Genomic DNA, 18,843 nt, shown 5'->3' with positions numbered 1-18,843 from the left:
GGAATTAGCCGGATATGCTTGAGTGTTGGACGAGTTAATATCCCTAAATGTTTCTCACCAAATAAAGTGGCTCAACAACCTTAAGAAACCGGTAGTATTAATAGGCCTGGGGGAGTCCTGGGCCACACAAGTCCCCCCCTGCAAAACAAGTTGTAAAGAAATTATACTGGGACTGGGTTGAGGCCAAGGTTAACAATAACTTAAACCTGGGAACTTTAACGATGAACTTTCTTGACCATAAACCATCTATGAAGTTGGAACCCTTTTTAGATTTTATCCAACTACCTAGAGATAGAACTTTGTTCTTGAAACTAAGATATGGCACTCTTCCCCTTAAAGTTTATTTGGAAAGGTGGAAGGCCAAGGGGGGGCTTGATCTAAATTGCCCAGGTTGCCAATGTTCAGAGGAATCCCTTGGCCATTTTTTATTTGCTTGTTCAGCCTACAAGTTCGTTAGGGCTAAATGGTTGAAACCTGTATGCAGGGAGCTGGGAGTAAGGGATCACAGATCAGCCCTGCGTATTATTTTAACCAATACTGTTTCTATGTATATCATCTGTGGGGTTGCTAAATACCTCGCGGGTGCCTGGTTAATCCGCTCTAGACTGCTGCGTAATATATAAATTCTCATGAATGAAGAAAGCATTGTTTTAAATTCTGTTTTTATTTTTTGTCCCTTTTTTCGCTATTTGCTGTTCTGGATGTAATTGTAGTACTATGGATGGATTGTTTTTATGTACTTTGCATGTTTGTACTTTTATGATAAATATCTATCGAATAAAGTATTAAAAAGAAAGATATACAACATTTTCACCTAACTAGTTAATAAACTAAACCATAGCTCTGCTACCAGAAAAACTGATCCAGCGGGTTACCAACCTCAGGTACTCACCTACCAGATACTCACCTGGGCCCATAAACACACACTCTTTCTCATAGGCTAGTAGATACCACTGGGGTCAATTTATTGTACTAATACCCGTCAGATGAATTTATCTAATCATTTCTTACTAAACCTTTCTGATCCAATGTACTTTCCTCTGGTCAATGGACCTTTTAGTTAACAGAATAGGTAAAAATTACATAGAATAAACCTTCTTTAAATAACCACAGACTCTGGAGAGTTTTAAATGTTTATCTAGTAAATTTGTGTGAGCCAAGAACCAATGTACAGTTAGAACACCCTCTTCTCCAAAGAGAGGAAGGGAATGAAATTTAATTAGAATAATTGTTAAACAAAGTTATTACGATGACAGAACCTGAAGAGGGAGGAAACAGCGAGAGCAGTACAATGACATACTACACAGAATTATAGTTACCTAGAATGGTGTGGAAACCAACCCCTTGGCCAAGGAATTGGAAAGGGTCCCCTGGGACAGATCAGGTGACAAAGGCTCAGGACAGGATTCAGGGACAGGATAGATGACCTCTTCTAGATATGACGTCTGCGTCGTACCCCTCTCAGACACTATCTTCCTCCTCGATTCTTCCGCGATCATCTTCTATTATGTGCCTCCTCGATTCTTCCACGATGTTCTTCTAATTAATTGGCTCAAAAGTTCTAAGTCTGGAAATGGATCTTCTTCAGTATTCTTCTTAGTTCTCGGACAGCATCTCGGTCTCTCAGCATTCTCCGTGTCGCTGTGTGCTGTGATCTCTAAACTGACTGACTAAACTACCTCAATTATACCTTTCTAATGGCATGTACCACCCCTAAATGTTTCAAATTTATGAAACTTCTAACCCTGATTGAATAGGGAAAGGGGAGATGATCATCACACCATGCTAAGTTCAGTATTTTTCTTTAAGCTCATTGTTCTATGTTCCCACCCCTTAATTTACTTTCCCATGCTTTATTTCCCACCTGAGTTCACATTTATATCAATCAAAGTCATACAATTTTATAACTTCTTCATTCATTGGTCAGGAAGATGATTCTGTTCCCAGGACAAACTGAGGTTGTGGCCTTGGATGAGTTTCAATTCATTCGTCATGGTTCCTGGCGGGTTACAAGTACGCATGTGCAGAAGACACGTGGGGTATGGACATCTGTCATCCTTGAAGGCCCAAAATACGAACTAATAAAGAAGTCGGAGAGAGACATATTAAATTCAAAATAAAATGATTTCACTGTATACCACCTATCTCTACTCTAACCCCCTTTACTTACATAAATCTTTCGCATTAGCCTTTTATTAAATTTGCAGGGTTTAGTTTCAGCATAAGCATGCGCATTAACGTGAGTTTGGAGCTGCCATTTTGAAAGCGATTGCGCAGCTGCAAAGATTTCCTTCCAAAGCATAGGTACGTCATTACTACGTAGATGTAGTTGACGCATGCGCAGTAAAGATTCCCGTGTTAGCAGCCATTTTTAATCACTCTTCGGTTACTTGTTAGTTCGACACATAAGCAAGCTTCCCCTAAACTTAAGTGTATGGATTTTTGATGCATTATTAGTATTTATTAACACAATTATTACAGTATTGCGAGTTATCTGAGAAGATTGCATTCGAGCAAGTCTCTTTTATGAGTCCTTGCTCCAACACACTGCCAGAAAAAGGGTAGAAACAGTCTACCCTGAAGTGCATTGTAACACATGCGATTCTTACTGTGGATGGCCGAACCAGGCCAGTTTGCCAACTCTGCTTCTGTAGCTGATTTTATATTCTCCTGGCAAACACAAGGAAATGATGGACGGAGCACTGAAACTTTTCAGACATTCAAGTAAGCAAGGGACCTACATCTGGGCATACCGTGCCAACTTAGGATGAACAAAGCAAGCTCAAGGAGATGATGGAAGGAGCACTGGATACTCTCCCCCAATCTCCTTGTGTTTGCTTAGCTCGCCCTAAGTTGGCAGGGTATGCCCAGACTTGGGTCCCTTGCTCACTTTGCCACTGGATTCAAGCTAGCCTGGCTGATGAAGGGTGTTACCCTGAAATTGGTCCCAGGAGGCTTGTTTCCGGTCCAGATAAGGCACCTTGGCAGGACTGTTCCCATGAGGAACAAGGTCAAGAGTCATTTGCATAGGTCTGGGTCTGAACTGGGGTGGAAAAGTGAGCTAAAAACGATGATGAATTCAACCCAGATCTGTGACTGGGGGTGAGTATCTGAAAAGTTTCAGAACTCAGTCCATCTTCTCCTTGTGTTTCCTGTGTATTATCCTGGTCATTGTTACAAAATTATGCCCCATCTCTCAAACACTTTTTTTTAGCATCTAGGAAATAGTCTCTCTTTGTTTACCTGTGTATTTGAAAGCAGTACATTCCTTTTGTATCACCTGTTCGCAAAGGGTGCATGCAGATCTGGCAGTTGGGAATCAAATGCTTACAGCTGTGCAAGGAAGTCGAGGGATGGTTATGTGCTGGTTGCTGCTGGTTGCATTTGCTAATAACATATGATATCTATTCTACCGACACAGTGCTTTTGTAAGGGTATAGTAGTTACCCGTTAGGATCTTATGGCTAGGTTCTTCCATGATCACAGCTCTACTGAACCCATTTTACAGTGATCTAACCAAGATAAATATTTTTTATGGCTTAATGAATGTGTGCTGTGTTAAATTGTTCTCACTTAAATTGTGTACTGTATCCTCCATAGATTTATCCTTCTGATTTTGGGAAGCAAAGAATGAAAGAAGAAACTATACAGGGCCCTGTTGAATTAAAAGAGTTACCTGAAGATGCCACAGATGAGCAAAAGTAAGTTTCTCAATCACAAATGTCAACAAAGGATTTAAGGAAATTTCAACAATTTCAGTGTGTGGAACATCATGCACATATAGTAAAATGTTGATCCTAAGACTAGCTAATGACCGAAAAATACATAGTTGGGCAGAAACCATTTCCGTAAGAATATCTGGCCCCATTATGTTAGGCAGCTGTGTTTAGTGTGGTCTTGCTTTTTTGTTTCTATGAGTTTGTTATTTCTTGCCCTTGGATTATGTCGTAATGCGAAATGTGTTGTGCTGGAAGTGAAGACCCCAATACCTTTTTACCCGGCCTCTTGTGGAATGAGGGAAATGGGCAGAGCAGGGTTCCCTCTTCTGCGCTAGGATACTCCCTAGAGCGGTGATGAAAAGGTAAGTGCTTCAAAGCATGGATGTGTGTGCTGTGCACTCCTTTCCAAGTAGTTATTTCCACATCACGGCAGAAACAAAGTGCCTCCAGCTGATGATTAGGCAGTCCAAGAACTGCAGAACATCACATAGCATCACACCCCAAAGAAAAACAGGCTTCCAATCCATGTGCCACATCTTCTTATTTTGGAAAGAGAGGTTACAGGACCTTGGTTGCAAACAAGCCTTCCACACCAAATAAACAGTAGGCATCCATTTTGGGTGGAGGAGGGGATAAGTCTTGCGTCCAGACTGACATTCTGGACATGGTCATGAGTCACTCCAGCACACATGAGATGCAGGATAAAACACTAAGGTGTCACCTGAAATCCATAGTGCTCTTAACCTGACGAGTTCCTAAATCTAGACACACAAACTTAATGCGGCATAGGAAAGACCCATATAATTAATGCAGAGAAAGTCTGTTGATCACTCTGAGTGAAACTCATCTTCCTGTCTCCAGGCAGCTGTTTAGGGAAAATTATACCTGGGACTCCTATCTCGTTCTTCTCTGGTAGTACCTTGCCTGCTACTAGTAGAAAAAACATCTACCTTGTATGAAGTACAGGGAGCTAACTCGTTTCTCAACCCATCCATGATGGGGGGTTTTGGAGCACTTTACAGTTAACAAAAGGCTAAGGTCTCTTAAGTAATACATGTAGCACTGCAGTAAACATAGAGAAAGAAAAACTCAGAACTTCAAAGTATTCTTCTATGAGGTGGCGATAAACAAAGTTAAAAAAAGCATTAAACAGGGAAGGAAATAGGAAGAGATAATGGCTTGAGGTAACATTCTGTGGGAATGCGGATAAACGTATGCAAACGAGGCATCGGGTGCTACAGAAGGTAATGGAGAGAGAAAACAGTCTTAGTAAGGGATGAATAATTATCTTCATCGTTTTTAAGGGAGAGAGTTCCACAAGGAGGTAACCTCGCAAGGAAATTTTAATTCACAGAAAAAAAAAAATCTGATTTGAATGTTTTGGATTCTAGTCTTTGCTTTTGATGTGGGTTTTTTGCCACCTGATATCTTTAGAGTGGATTGCAGATTTACTGAATGTTGGTTGAGGGGTTTCAAGGCGTGAAATGCAAGCTTGAACTTTATGATAGTCTTAAGGGGTAACCAGTGAAGTTCTTTCAGAAACTGTTTCTGTAGTCGTACTTTGTGGATCCTGAGTCAAGACTAGTTGCTGAATGTTGAAGAGCTGTCAGGCTGCCATGTTGTTTTAGGTCCCTTAATGAGTAAAGCGTTATCTTAGCCAAGTCTTACATTAGATTGAATAACTGTACATAATTCTGTTTGGTTTAGGAAGCATTTGAGTATTTGTAAGGAGAAGAGGGCAGCCTTTGCTTATTTTATTTTGGCTATTTGATGTGTGCATTTCTAATTAAGTATGCTATAAGGTGTCACAGAAGTAAAACATAGATTTTAGAGAATTAGCAGTTGTTCTTAAGAAATTGAAGAAAAGTTTAACCTTTTGTTTTATATTTTATAAGTGACAGGTTGCTCTTTATTTGTTTAGGCCTTAATGTGTTGGTGAGATTTTGGCATGAACTCGTTTTGAAGGTTTGCTTTTGTTCTAAGAATTCAGTGGAACATGTTTGATGGTGTTCTTTACAGTCTGATAAAGAAAAGTTTTTTTTGCACTTGTTATTGGGTAATCCAGATTTGTATTTGAAGAATGATGGAAACATTACTTACTATTTGGATTTTTACCTAACTTTTCTTGTTTGACTTCAAAGTTTCTGAGACCTTCTCAGCAAATGTAGCTTTTTAACCTAAAACACTAGCTACGTTTAGGCAGTGGTCCAATAATGGGAACTTTACCTAGCTGCTAGAGTTTTTTTATTGTTAATGTTTGAGATATAAACTAATGAATATCATCACATCTCCAACACATTCAAGCAAAATTCTCTGTACGTTCTGAAGTGAATTATCTGAGGAAGGAGTTCTGCTTTTACTTTCACACTAATGCATTACTTTAGATTCTGCAAATGGATATTGATTTATTGAAATATACTGGTCGTAACTGGTTGAACGTTGACATTGAAAGACCAGGGTCTTTAGTTACTAGGCAACACTAGAGTTGATAAACTGAAGGCGTGCCATCTACCCTTCAAAGCAGGAAGCCATGAAAATTTGAATTGCCTACAATTCCATAACATGGCTGTTGTATCTCATCTCAGTCATATATAAATTGATTTCCCACACTGGTACTTTCGACCCTGTTTTAAATCACTTTTTGTATCTACAATAATCAGGCCCTCATACCCGCACTTCACCAAACGGCTGTTGGATTAAAAGAACTCCGATAAAGTGCCCCTTTTAGGGAGCCCGTTAGGCATTGCACCGCCGGCCCGACGAGGAGCAGCCCAGATGATGAAGCATGACACCTGAAAGGGTGTGTGAGGGCATTAATATCCAACAAAAGGATTACCCACTTTACACATAACGTACATGTAGTCCTTTTAGGCTCTCTTATCGATTCACCTCCACACTTCTCTTTCCTCTGAGGAACTACTGGTACCATTCTTCTTGAGAGTCTCATTGTTGGGGCACTTTACCAGTCTGGACCTCCCACTCACTTGTGTGAGCGGAAAACGCCCCCCTTATCCCTCTTATTTGAAACCTATGTTCTGGTCCATAGTAACAAATCCTAACAAGAAATTAATCGCGGTTTAATTTGGTGTGATTTATCAGCTTCCAATGAATCTAATTTGAATATCCCATGATAAATACTTTTTTTACCTATTTTGCATTGTTTTATTCATTTCAGCTATTGTCTTCTAATTTCTTATCCCTGTTTGCTTCTGTAAGATATTAACTGTACATTTCACTTTGAGCAGGAATGAACGATGTATGTGATGGATGCTTCTAACCGCAGATTCTTCACCTTACAATATACTCCAGGTGCCAGACTGTATCCAGAGACGTTTTTGGTAGCAGCGTGCCATTAGGTGGCATTATGCCATTCAGTGGTGGCTCCACACTGCCCTAGAAAAGCCCTGTCGAGCCGCATTAAAGTGCCACCCTTGTTCTGTGGAAACAGCTACTTTCTTACCATGCCTTCCGACGCAGATCCAGAGCAATGCTCCCAAATGTGTCTGTTTTCCAATGACTTTTCAAAACGGTTCACACTGTGCACCGAAAATGGTAGGTTTCAAGTTGTACTGTGACTGCAGGAAGCAAATGTCGGTCAAGGTCTCCCTTTGGTGTCTGACCTCGGGATACTAGTTGTGTGATAAGTGCGTCCTTATGCCTTCAAAGGCAATCTGAGACCAGGAGGCAAAGTTGTATGTCGCTGAAAGTAATTGCCTCTGCATAGATCCTGCTCCGCTCAAGGTCACAGGCCCAGATTCTATCCTGTGACCACGCCCATGCCCGTTCAACTTTGTGCTCAAAATCCTCCGGTACGCCAAAGTGCAAACATAAGCATAAGTAAGCAAAGTAGGATTCAACGTGAGTTGGTCCAGGTGTGTCATGGATCCTGCAGCAAATTGAAGCTTACAATGAAGTCCTACTGCAAAATTTCAGTGTGCTTCTGGCTCCCGCTGGCGTGCCTTCGAGCTTCATGGAACTGTAGGGGTCTTCAGCTGAGTTACGGCTGGTCGTTTCCTCCCCAGCATAGTCTGTCTCTGTGGGACCACTTACCGGGCCCGTACTCACTTCGATAGAGACTTTCACTCTGGTCACATGAGCCACGCCAGTTCCTGACACCGGTTCTGGAGAATCGTCCAGTGCTGACACTGATGTCGGACCCTGAATCGGCATCTGGTCATTGAGCTCAATAGATGTTGCGATACGAAATTACAAAAGCACATACGGTTGTCATGCTGTCTGAATTTAACCTGTGTCACAGAGTCTCATCTACCAGCACAGGCTCCATTATCTTTTTGGTTCTAACTCTCACTACTTGTCTAAGCATGGTACACACCAGGATTTTGAGGTCATCTGGGTAAAGTGGAAAGCAGACGATTCAGGTCTCCAGTGGAGGGCTTGATCCACATCAATTAACAGTAGCTGCAGGTCACTCCTCTATCTCTGAAGGCCTTCCTTCTGTTCGTCAAGGAGAGGCTGGTACAACAAGCAGGGTTGAATGATGTCATGTGCCAGGAGGCTTTGGGTTTCTGGAAATGTTTGGAGTGCCAGGGCATCTTCCTCATTGCCAATCACCTGGCAGGGTCCATGATTGCCAAAGAAGACAAACTGAGCAGATGACTTCTGTCGAACTGAGGAGACATTGTTTGGCAGATTACAACCGGTGCTGTCTGCGTCCCAAGCTGAAATGGAACAAGGGATTCCTGTACGCCTACCCGCCTCTCTCACTCCTGCCCCGAGTTCTGAAAATTATCAGGAATGACTGGGCCAAAGTCATCCTAGGGGCCCAGATTTGGGCAGAAGAGTGCGGTACCTGAACCCCTGGACATGAGCGTGTTTCCTCTGATCATGCTGACACTTCACGAAGACCTCTTGTCTCATCAGCTGGCAAGGGTCCTTTAGCCGAATCTACACAATCTACACTTGCATGCATGGAGATTGACCAGCATTAACTGACTATGCTCAGTCTGCCATCTAAAGTGGTGGATGTCATTCTCACCACCAGACTCCCCTCCACAAAATCTATTTATCCCGAGCGCTTGGACAAAATTGTAACCTGATGTGGTGTTCTTAACACTGACACCTTACAGACCAAGCTGTCAGACGTGCTATTCGTTTATTTTTGTCTTTAGCCCAGCAGTGCATTGTGGTGTGCACAATAAAGGTGTTTTTGTCAGCCCTTTTGATCATGCCACGTTTGTCGAACTAACCGTCCTTGTAAAAAACACACCAAAAAACTTGTTGTGAAGAGGTTTATTGAAATAAAAATATTTGACACACATTTCCTCCCACACCGTTGTACCACAGTAGACTTTAACCTGGTCTTGACCATTCCTCCTGTGTATATGCTTTGAGTAGCTCTACGCTGCATCTCCTGACTTTGAAAACTGTCTTACTTATTGCAAGTATGTCAGCTTGTTGCATGAGTGAACAATCCTTTCAGTGCAAGTGCCTTACACCCCTTTTTCTCCGGACAAATTGGTGATGAGGACTCGGGCAGCCCTCTTACCCAGTCGTGACTCGCTTCCACATTAGGCAGTCCATCACTCTCTGCTCCCCTTCAACCTTGGAAAGAGCAGTAGAGGCTCCATCGGTTGGACCCCAGAAGGGCTCTTACCTTTTATTTAGATTGTACCAAAGATCATCGAGTGAACGATCAGCATTTTGAGGAGTTCTCTGGTGCAAAGAAAGGTAAGGCTATGCAGGAAAGAACCTTGTCAAGGTGGATAGTCCTCTGTATTAAGATGTACTATGCATTGGCGTAGGTGCAAGCCCAGCAAGGTCTGAGAGCCCATTCCACCAGTGCTAAGGCTGCTACTACTGCAGCTGTTGGCGAGAGGAGTGTTTGTCCCTGATTTCTGCCTGTCTGCGATATGGGCGTTGGTGCATTCGTTCACAAAGCACTGACTTGTCAGCCGGGTCTGGCGTGAAGGACACTGTGCCTGTTGGGTTTGCAGGACTCTTTAGTATGAGCTTACACCAAAACCCCCAGCCTCTATGCAGAGGAACTGCTTTGATATCTACTCTGTACCTTCTGTTACACCATTCTGGTGGATGCTGTCAGATTTCTTACTCCTCTTAGACCTCCCCATTCTGTGGAGTAGTCTTTATTTAACATCTAAAAAGGTCCAAAGTTAGTATTCTGGACATTGTGACCTACAAATGTTCATGCTGTACATCTGAGGACACAGAAAGGGTAAAGAGAAGAAACTAACGTCAGCGCGCTGAGGTGGCAATTATATGTGGCAGTGCTCACTCACTTCTGGGACAGTGTGGAGCCAACACAGAGCCACACAACTCCACTTAGCGGAGTGTGGGAGCACTACTACAAAAAATCTTTGGATACAGTCTGGTACCTGGGTTACAATCTAAGATGAGGAATCTACAGTTATAGTATTCACTAGAAAGATTGTTATCTAAGGTACGGAAATTGTTCTTTAAGATGTATGATTTACTTTGAGCTTCTCCATTTGGTTTCTCTGGTAGTAAGTTGACTTCCTTTCATCTGTAGCATAGATGTGTAGCGTAGATGTGAACTTTAAAGAAAGTTTAAAGACACAGCGTGAGAAGACAGTGCCTGGATGATATGTAGGCAGCTGCACTAAACAAAGACATTATGTTTTGTTTTTCAACGTATGCAAAGCTAACAGTTTTTTTTTCTTTTTGACTGTTCTGCAGGATTTGTAGGGAGAAGCTTAGAGAATACCAGTTCAAACGCTTAAAGTACTTCTATGCAGTAGTAGAGAGCGATTCTCCTGAAACTGCTAACAAAATTTATGAGGAATGTGATGGACTGGAATTTGAAAGTAGCTGTTCCTTTGTAGATTTAAGGTAACGTATTTAGTGTATTATATATATTTAAGAATATTGCATTTGTGGCCCACTTGTGCTTGCTCTACTCTGAGCATTTGGAATACTGTCTCCCTAACTACATTCTGTACTGCAAAAAAAGTGCTAATTTCCACCTGTCCAGAACAACTCCATCAATTGCAAGTGTGAATGGTAGCCACACAGGAGTGAGTAAGAAAAGAATGGACAAGTGTCACCGTCAGCTAACAGCTGCTCTCACTAGAGCTGGTCTGTTTCTCTCAACAGTTTATGTATTTATTACGTTTTGTGGAGTGCAACCAAGATGCCCTTGAGCATTAGAGATCTAGCTAGTGGTGTCCTACCATACAAACTAAAACAAATCTGGAATCAAAGTACAAGTATTGCAGACTAATAAATGCATTTAACCATGTTGAAAAGACCAGGGACTTCACTCCTGCCACAAGGTGGCTGATGTGTCACACCTAATTGAAAGGTCAATCCCAGAAAAAAAGATTTTCAACAGTTTCTTGTTTATGAAACACACTACCGAAAGATTTCTTGCTCCTTATAAACCTGTTCAAACTATCGGATATCTTCTTGAATTTATAATATCTTGGCTTTGATATCCTAAATAAGCAGGCTGTTTAAGATCAGATATAAGGAACCTTTGGAGACCCCCCCCCCCCCCCACTTATATTTTGAGTTTTGGAAGCCACTCTCAATAGGTAATGCAAAATAGTTTGCTTGATGCTTGAAGTCTCCAGTTCATTTATCAGGTGTTGCTGCATTCTGTCCGCTTTAAACTTTAATCCTACAGCTTGTCTTCACATACCTGGTCCTAAGTGAATATTTAAAATATAAGCTAATATCTTGGCTTTGATATCCTAAATAAGCAGGCTGTTTAAGATCAGATATAAGGAACCTTTGGAGACCCCCCCCCCCCCCCCACACTTATATTTTGAGTTTTGGAAACCACTCTCAATAGGTAATGCAAAATAGTTTGCTTGATGCTTGAAGTCTCCAGTTCATTTATCAGGTGTTGCTGCATTCTGTCCGCTTTAAACTTTAATCCTACAGCTTGTCTTCACATACCTGGTCCTAAGTGAATATTTAAAATATAACCTATCTATTATTTTCTGGACTGCAGAAAATGTCGACTCATGTTTTTCTGATCTTGCTTTGCAGGTTTATTCCGAACGATGTCACGTTTAATGATGAACCAAAGGATGTTGCTACTGATGTGGATTTCACTGTATATAAACCAAAATATTTCACATCAGCCGCAATGGCAACATCCAAGGTATGCTTAAACTGGCAGCTTTTGAAAACTTTGTGTTTTTTTCCTATTTAGTAATTAACATCCATATAGACTACTATCTGTAATGATCTAATCGTGTTCAGAGAAATCAACTTGGGATTTTTATGATTGTGTATTTCTTGAATATAACCCCACACACCTCCGGAAAATTATTCCTAAGGACTGGAACAGGTACATAGTCGGTCTCATCTAGTTTCTGGTTGCTTTGCAGATAAATATCTGTCATCAGTAATGAACATGTTTGGCCTATTGAGATAAATTCATAATTTGTCCATGAGATTAGCAAAGTTTTGGGGCCTAATAAACTGCGTGTTGCGGCACAATAACCATTTGGGGTGTACATTGAAGCAGCTATTAGTGTTGTCTACAACATTGTTTTTCTTAGATAGGTAATTGGACTTTTTATTTGCAATTCTTTAACGACATTACATCACCAAATGTTGTAGCATTGTCGGTGTGTTATGCTTTTGTTTCAATACATGACATATATGCATACAGCTTGTGGTAAACCATATGCATTGCACTTTCTGCAGACTTTAGCATATTCAATTACAATATATGCATATATCTGGATATATTAATCAAATAATACTTCATATAGTGCTAGAGAGCTCTGCCGCAAGATGGCTCACTGTGTTTGAGGCTCTACCGACTGATCCAAATATCCACCAGTGTTCGAGGCATGTGGGCTGCTGAATTCATATCTGTGCATAGATCGCCGCCTAGTGTTGGGTCCGGATGTTTGCACGTTGTTGTCCTGGAAGAGTCTTCGAAGTATCCTTGGATAGGTGACTCCTCCCATGGACTACAGTGCGCATGGGCATCCTCTCCATCCTCAGATTGTTTTTTTCCGCCATTGGGTTCGGATGTGCTATCTTAGCTCAAGTTAGGAAAAACTTTTGTCGAGGCCACAAGGCCTTTAGTTCGCGTCGGTACTGTTTATCGATCGGGTTTCGATACTTTTTGTTAGTTTACTAACTTTCAGCACCGACTTTGTTCGCATTTGCCTGTCCATCGACTCTACTTCGACGATGGAATCCAGGACGCCATTCAAAAGGTGTCCGGTATGCAATGCGAAGTACCCACACATCGACGTCCATCCGGTGTGCAACAAATGCCTTTCGCCGGACCACGACGAATCGACATGTATGGCCTGTGCCCGGTTCCGTTCAAAGAAGACTCTGCGGAATCGTCGAGCGGCGAGGCTCGAAGCGCAGCACGCGGCACCGGCCCCAGCTGACATCTTCGACGAGGCTGACGACGTCGAAGAAGTAGAAGTCTTACCCTCCAGTCCCGTTTCCGAACACGAACACGAACCCGGATCGGACGAGGCCGACGAGTCACTCTTCCACAGAGGTGAAGACGACACCGAGGTAGGAGACGACGAGGAGGCCTTAGGAGCCGAAGAGAGTAGCTCCGATGATGAACAAGGCCTACCTGTTCAGACCGAAATTTCACCAGCGCCACAGACTATGGCTCCGGTCGAGGGATCGCCTTCGGGCCTTACCCGAGACCTATCACGCAGTCCTTCGGCCCCGCCCTCGGGCCCGGCCTCGGACGTTCAGCGGCAGCCATTACCGCTTAAGCCAGCTGGTTTCCCTTCCACGAAACCGAAACCGAAAGCTGCTCAGGTTCCTACGAAACCGAAACTGAAAGTGGCGCTAGTCGGATCGAGGCCTTCAACACCTTCGACGCCAGCGCACCGGGTCGGCACCGACCGCACCAAGAGAGACTTCGGTGCCGAACTCGAGACGGGCGACATGGGAGTCGACAAACGGAAGAAGGTCATCGGCGCCGACAAACCTGCCCGGTTACCGGCGTCGACGCCACCGACACCGAGGGCCGTCCCGCCTGCTACGCCTCGCAGCACTCCCTCGACGACACCAAAACCTCACGTGTCGAAGACGTCGACGGTGATCTCCGCACCTCGACTCGATGCGCCACGGGCGCAGAAGATATCTGCAGCCGCCTCGACGACCCTGGCGGGGGCCACGACCTCTAAGGCGCCCCGAGTACGGCCTGGCGCGATGCCAGGCTGCAGATCCAAGGACGCCCTCCAGGACCCGTCGGGTTCCGGTTCGGCTCCGGCGGTTTCGTCGGTGCCGACCAGCATTACCTTCGGCTTGCCTCCACCCACAATCCCGAAGGCGTTTCAACTCAGGACACAGGTCACCAAAACTGCGGTTACACCTGTCGAGCCGTCTCCGTCACACGTCATCGACGCCGACACTGGCAGGATGATTCTCCACGGCCGAAGGATAACTTCGGAACCGCCATTGGAGCCTTTCAGGATCCCGCTAAAGAGGAAGCTGCCTGTGGACTCAGAACCTCTCCTGTATGAACCCTTCTATTCACCCTACCAGGATCCACACCGGGCCTCCCCCACACGCTCCGACACGGATGCGTTGGGGGACTACTTGGATGAACAAGTCCCCTACCATGTGGACACGGACCCTGATGACCAGCAGGACCCTGACCAAACTTGGGGCGACCCTGCAGACCCCAGTGCACCTCTTGATGCACAGGACACACAACTATATGGGCCAAAAACATCACCCACAGAGGATACTGCGGCGTTCAACGCTCTGATTGAACGTGCGGCAAACAACCATGATGTACAGCTTCACTCTGATATCATCGAAGATGACTTTCTAATGGACACCTTTGCATCCTCAGAAAGACATGTAAAGACTCTGCCAATGTTGAAGGGGGTCCTCAAGCCAGCCACTGACATTTTCAAGGAACCCACCAGGGCACGAGTGATAAACCCCAGGATCGATAAAAAATACAGATCAGCACCTGGGGATCCTACTTACATCAGAGGCCAATTACCACTCGACTCCATCGTTGTGGCGAATGCCCGCAAGAGGGCACACTCGCAGACAACGGGTGACGCTCCTCCCCCGGACAAAGAGTCCAAGGTGCTAGAGACCTCCGGCAAGCGAGTTGCCGCACAAGCTGCAAACATATGGCGCATAGCTAACACTCAAGCGCTCCTCGCTCGCTACGATAGAGCGCACTATGACACACTGGAGCAACTTCTTCAGCACCTCCCTGACCCCTACAAAGAAGGTGCAGAAATCCTTATCAGAGAGGGACAGCTACTCACAAATGCTGCCATTAAATGTGCACTAGACGCTGCAGACACGGCTGCCAGGGCCATCAACACTAGCGTCATCCTACGACGTCACGCCTGGCTACGTATCTCAGGATTCAAGCCTGAGGTACAAAACAATATACTTAATCAGCCCGTCAACCCCGACTTTTTGTTCGGACCTGAGGTTGACACCACCCTCGAGAAGATAAAAAAGGACACGGACACTGCAAAGTCCATGGGCGCCCTACAAACTCAGTCCTTTCGGAGCGGCTCCTTTCGTCGCCCCGGAAACAAGGGGGCAGGTAGAGGACAGGGGTCACAACAAACATATAACAAGGGTAATACGCAGACCACCTACGATAAGAACACCCGAGGTGGCTATCGTGGCTCCAGTACCAAGGGCAGAGGACGTGGCTACGGCAACACCAGGCCCTCCCCCAAGAACAAGCAGTGACGCCCTCTCCCTTCCTCCCGACCACATAACACCTGTCGGGGGAAGGCTACAACGGTTCCTGTCCACGTGGAACTCCATCACCACGGACAGGTGGGTCAAAGATATTATAAAACACGGTTACTGTCTGGAGTTAACTTCCACTCCACCCACAATACCACCAAGAAACCGTCCTATGTCCTCAGAGCACTTAACGCTCTTACAGCAAGAGGTAGAAAGTATGCTTCTAAAAGGCGCTATCGAGCTCGTACCCATCCACGAGCAGGGCACGGGGGTTTACTCCCTCTACTTCTTAATTCCAAAAAAGGACGGGTCGCTCAGGCCTATATTAGACCTGAGACCCCTGAACCAGTACATTCTTTCAGAGCACTTTCACATGCTCACTCTACAGCAAGTCCTTCCGCTTCTCAAGCAGGGAGACTTCCTAACATCACTGGACCTCAAGGATGCGTACTTCCACATACCCATCCACCCCTCACACAAAAAATACCTCAGGTTTACTGTTCAGGGGCAGCACTATCAGTTCAAAGTCCTTCCCTTCGGCGTGACAACAGCGCCCAGGGTTTTCACGAAGTGCCTAGCTACGGTGGCAGCACACTTACGGAGGCAGCATATACACGTCTACCCCTACCTAGACGACTGGCTCGTTCAAGCGAAGTCGGCCCAGCAATGTGCAAGCCATATGTCCCGCACCATTCACCTTCTTCACAGTCTGGGATTCTCACTAAATTACCCAAAGTCCCATCTCCAGCCCGCACACGTACAACAGTACCTGGGCGCGACTATAGACACTCTGGCGGCCTCAGCTCAGCCAAGTTTAGTGAGGATCAACAGCATACAACTGCTGATCTCCAAGTTCAAACACAATCACTCGCTTCCAGCGCGAGTGTTTATGCAGTTGATAGGCATGATGGCCTCCTGCATCTTCATAGTCCCGCACGCGAGATTACATATGCGCCCACTTCAGGAGTGCCTAGCACGTCAGTGGAATCAGGCTCAAGGACAGTTGAAAGACCTAGTGTTGGTGAGCGGTCGGGCATACAACTCTCTGCATTGGTGGAATCCACAAAACCTTTGCAAGGGGCGACCGTTCCAAGAGCCTGTTCCACAAATAGTACTGACAGCGGACGCGTCTCTCCAGGGATGGGGAGCTCATGTACTACACTACACAGTGCAGGGACTATGGACGACACAACAGAAGAAGATGCACATCAACCTTCTGGAACTGATGGCAATCTTCCTGGCCATGAAGGCTTTCAAAGTACATCTGTGCAACAAGGTCGTGTTGATCCGGACGGACAACATGACCGCAATGTACTACATACAGAAACAGGGAGGGACACACTCTCCACAGTTGTCTCATCTGGCTCAGAGCATGTGGAAGTGGGCCATTCAGAGGAACATGTTCCTCATGGCAGAACACCTCCCCGGCAAGGACAACCAGATGGCGGATCTGCTCAGCAGACACAGCCACCAGATGCACGAGTGGGAGTTACACCCATCAGTACTCCAACCGTACTTCCGGCAGTGGGGTCACCCAGAGATAGACCTATTCGCGACAAGCGAAAACGCAAAATGCCAAAGCTTCGCCGCCAGATTCCCACATCCGCAGTCGCAGGGCAATGCGATATGGATGAACTGGTCCGGCAGATTTGCGTACGCTTTTCCCCCAGCACCGTTGATACCGCTGGTGGCTCGCAAACTCCGACAACACTCCCTGACACTCGTCCTAGTTGCTCCCACGTGGGCACGCCAGCCGTGGTACACCACCTTCCTCGAACTTTCCGTGGTACCGCATCAAAGGCTGCGGATCAAACCCGCGCATTTGACGCAGAACCATGGAGAGGTTCAGCACCCAGATCCGCAACAGCTGAACCTGGCGATCTGGCTCCTGAAGTCCTAGAGTTTGGCTATCTCAATCTGCCACCTGACTGCATGGACATCATCAAGGAGGCCAGGAGACCCACTACAAGAGCTTGCTATGCAGCCAAATGGAAAAGGTTCGTCATTTATTGCGGTAATAATGACATTAACCCGCTGGACGCATCCATCCACGACATCATATGTTACCTCTTACACCTATACCGATGCAATCTGGCGTACACCTCTATACGTGTCCATTTGACCGCAATATCAGCCTATCTGCAAACCAGGCAGCACCTCTCTCTATTCAGAGTGCCTGCCATCAAAGCATTCTTGGAAGGACTCAAACGAGTCATTCCACCTAGTCACCCACCGGCTCCAATGTGGAACCTCAACTTGGTCCTCACACGCCTGATGGGTCCACCCTTTGAACCTCTACACTCATGCGAGATTCAATTCCTTACCTGGAAAGTAGCCTTCCTGGTAGCGATCACTTCCCTAAGAAGAGTTAGTGAACTCCAGGCACTAACCGTTCAAGAGCCATTTATTCAGGTTCACGCCAACAGGGTCGTACTACGTACCAACCCCAAATTCATGCCCAAAGTAATATCGCAGTTCCACATGAACCAGACTATTGAACTGCCCGTTTTCTTCCAAAACCCACAAACTGTTGCAGAGCGGGCATTACATACACTAGATGTACGGAGGGCCCTCATGTACTACATCGACAGGACTAAACCCTTCAGGAAGACAAAACAACTATTCGTTGCCTTTGCCCCACACCACAAAGGTAACGCCATCTCCAAAGCAGGGATAGCCAGATGGATAGTTAAGTGTATTCAAATCTGTTATCAAAAGGCAAAACGCACATTAACTATTCCACCACGAGCCCACTCAACACGCAAGTTGGGGGCTTCCATGGCCTTCCTAGGAAATATTCCCCTGCATGATATATGCAGAGCAGCCACATGGTCCACTACACACACATTTACAAAACACTATTGCGTAGATGTGCAGTCAAAACAGCAGGCAGCTGTAGGACAGGCTGTTCTCAAAACACTTTTTCAGACCGCTGCAGCTGGCACGGGTAGCCGCCGCCAATAGAGGGCACTGCTATGTATTCTATGCACAGATATGAATTCAGCAGCCCACATGCCTCGAACTGAATATGCTACTTACCAGTATGCATCTGTTCTTGGCATGTAGGGCTGCTGACATTCATATCGCCCTCCCTCCTCCCCGGCGCCTGTCGCAGCTGCAGCTCTCAGAATTATTGCAAGCATGGTCATCACTTTCTGTATCTACTCCATCACTGCCACAATGGCGAAAAACAATCTGAGGATGGAGAGGATGCCCATGCGCACTGTAGTCCATGGGAGGAGTCACCTATCCAAGGATACTTCGAAGACTCTTCCAGGACAACAACGTGCAAACATCCGGACCCAACACTAGGCGGCGATCTATGCACAGATATGAATGTCAGCAGCCCTACATGCCAAGAACAGATGCATACTGGTAAGTAGCATATTCAAACCCTACACTTCAGGTGCCCATCGATGCACAAGAACTGTTGCTGGACTGCTGTATT

At 45.3% G+C, this 18,843-nt stretch overlaps 1 protein-coding gene across 3 annotated transcripts in view; it reads left to right on the top strand.

Moving 5' to 3' along the window:
* ESF1 (ESF1 nucleolar pre-rRNA processing protein) overlaps window positions 1-18,843 on the top strand; it is a 387,155-nt gene that overhangs the window by 96,900 nt on the left and 271,412 nt on the right. For all 3 annotated transcript variants that reach the window (XM_085612700.1, XM_085612701.1, XM_085612699.1), the window contains exons 5-7: window positions 3,601-3,701; window positions 10,395-10,547; window positions 11,712-11,826. In XM_085612700.1, coding sequence (XP_085468826.1) covers window positions 3,601-3,701; window positions 10,395-10,547; window positions 11,712-11,826 — 369 coding nt within the window. The remainder of the gene's footprint in view (window positions 1-3,600; window positions 3,702-10,394; window positions 10,548-11,711; window positions 11,827-18,843) is intronic.

Source organism: Triturus cristatus, chromosome 6, assembly GCF_964204655.1.
Source record: "Triturus cristatus chromosome 6, aTriCri1.1, whole genome shotgun sequence".
Classification (NCBI taxonomy): Eukaryota; Metazoa; Chordata; class Amphibia; order Caudata; family Salamandridae; genus Triturus; species Triturus cristatus.
This window is presented reverse-complemented; position numbering and strand designations above follow the sequence as displayed.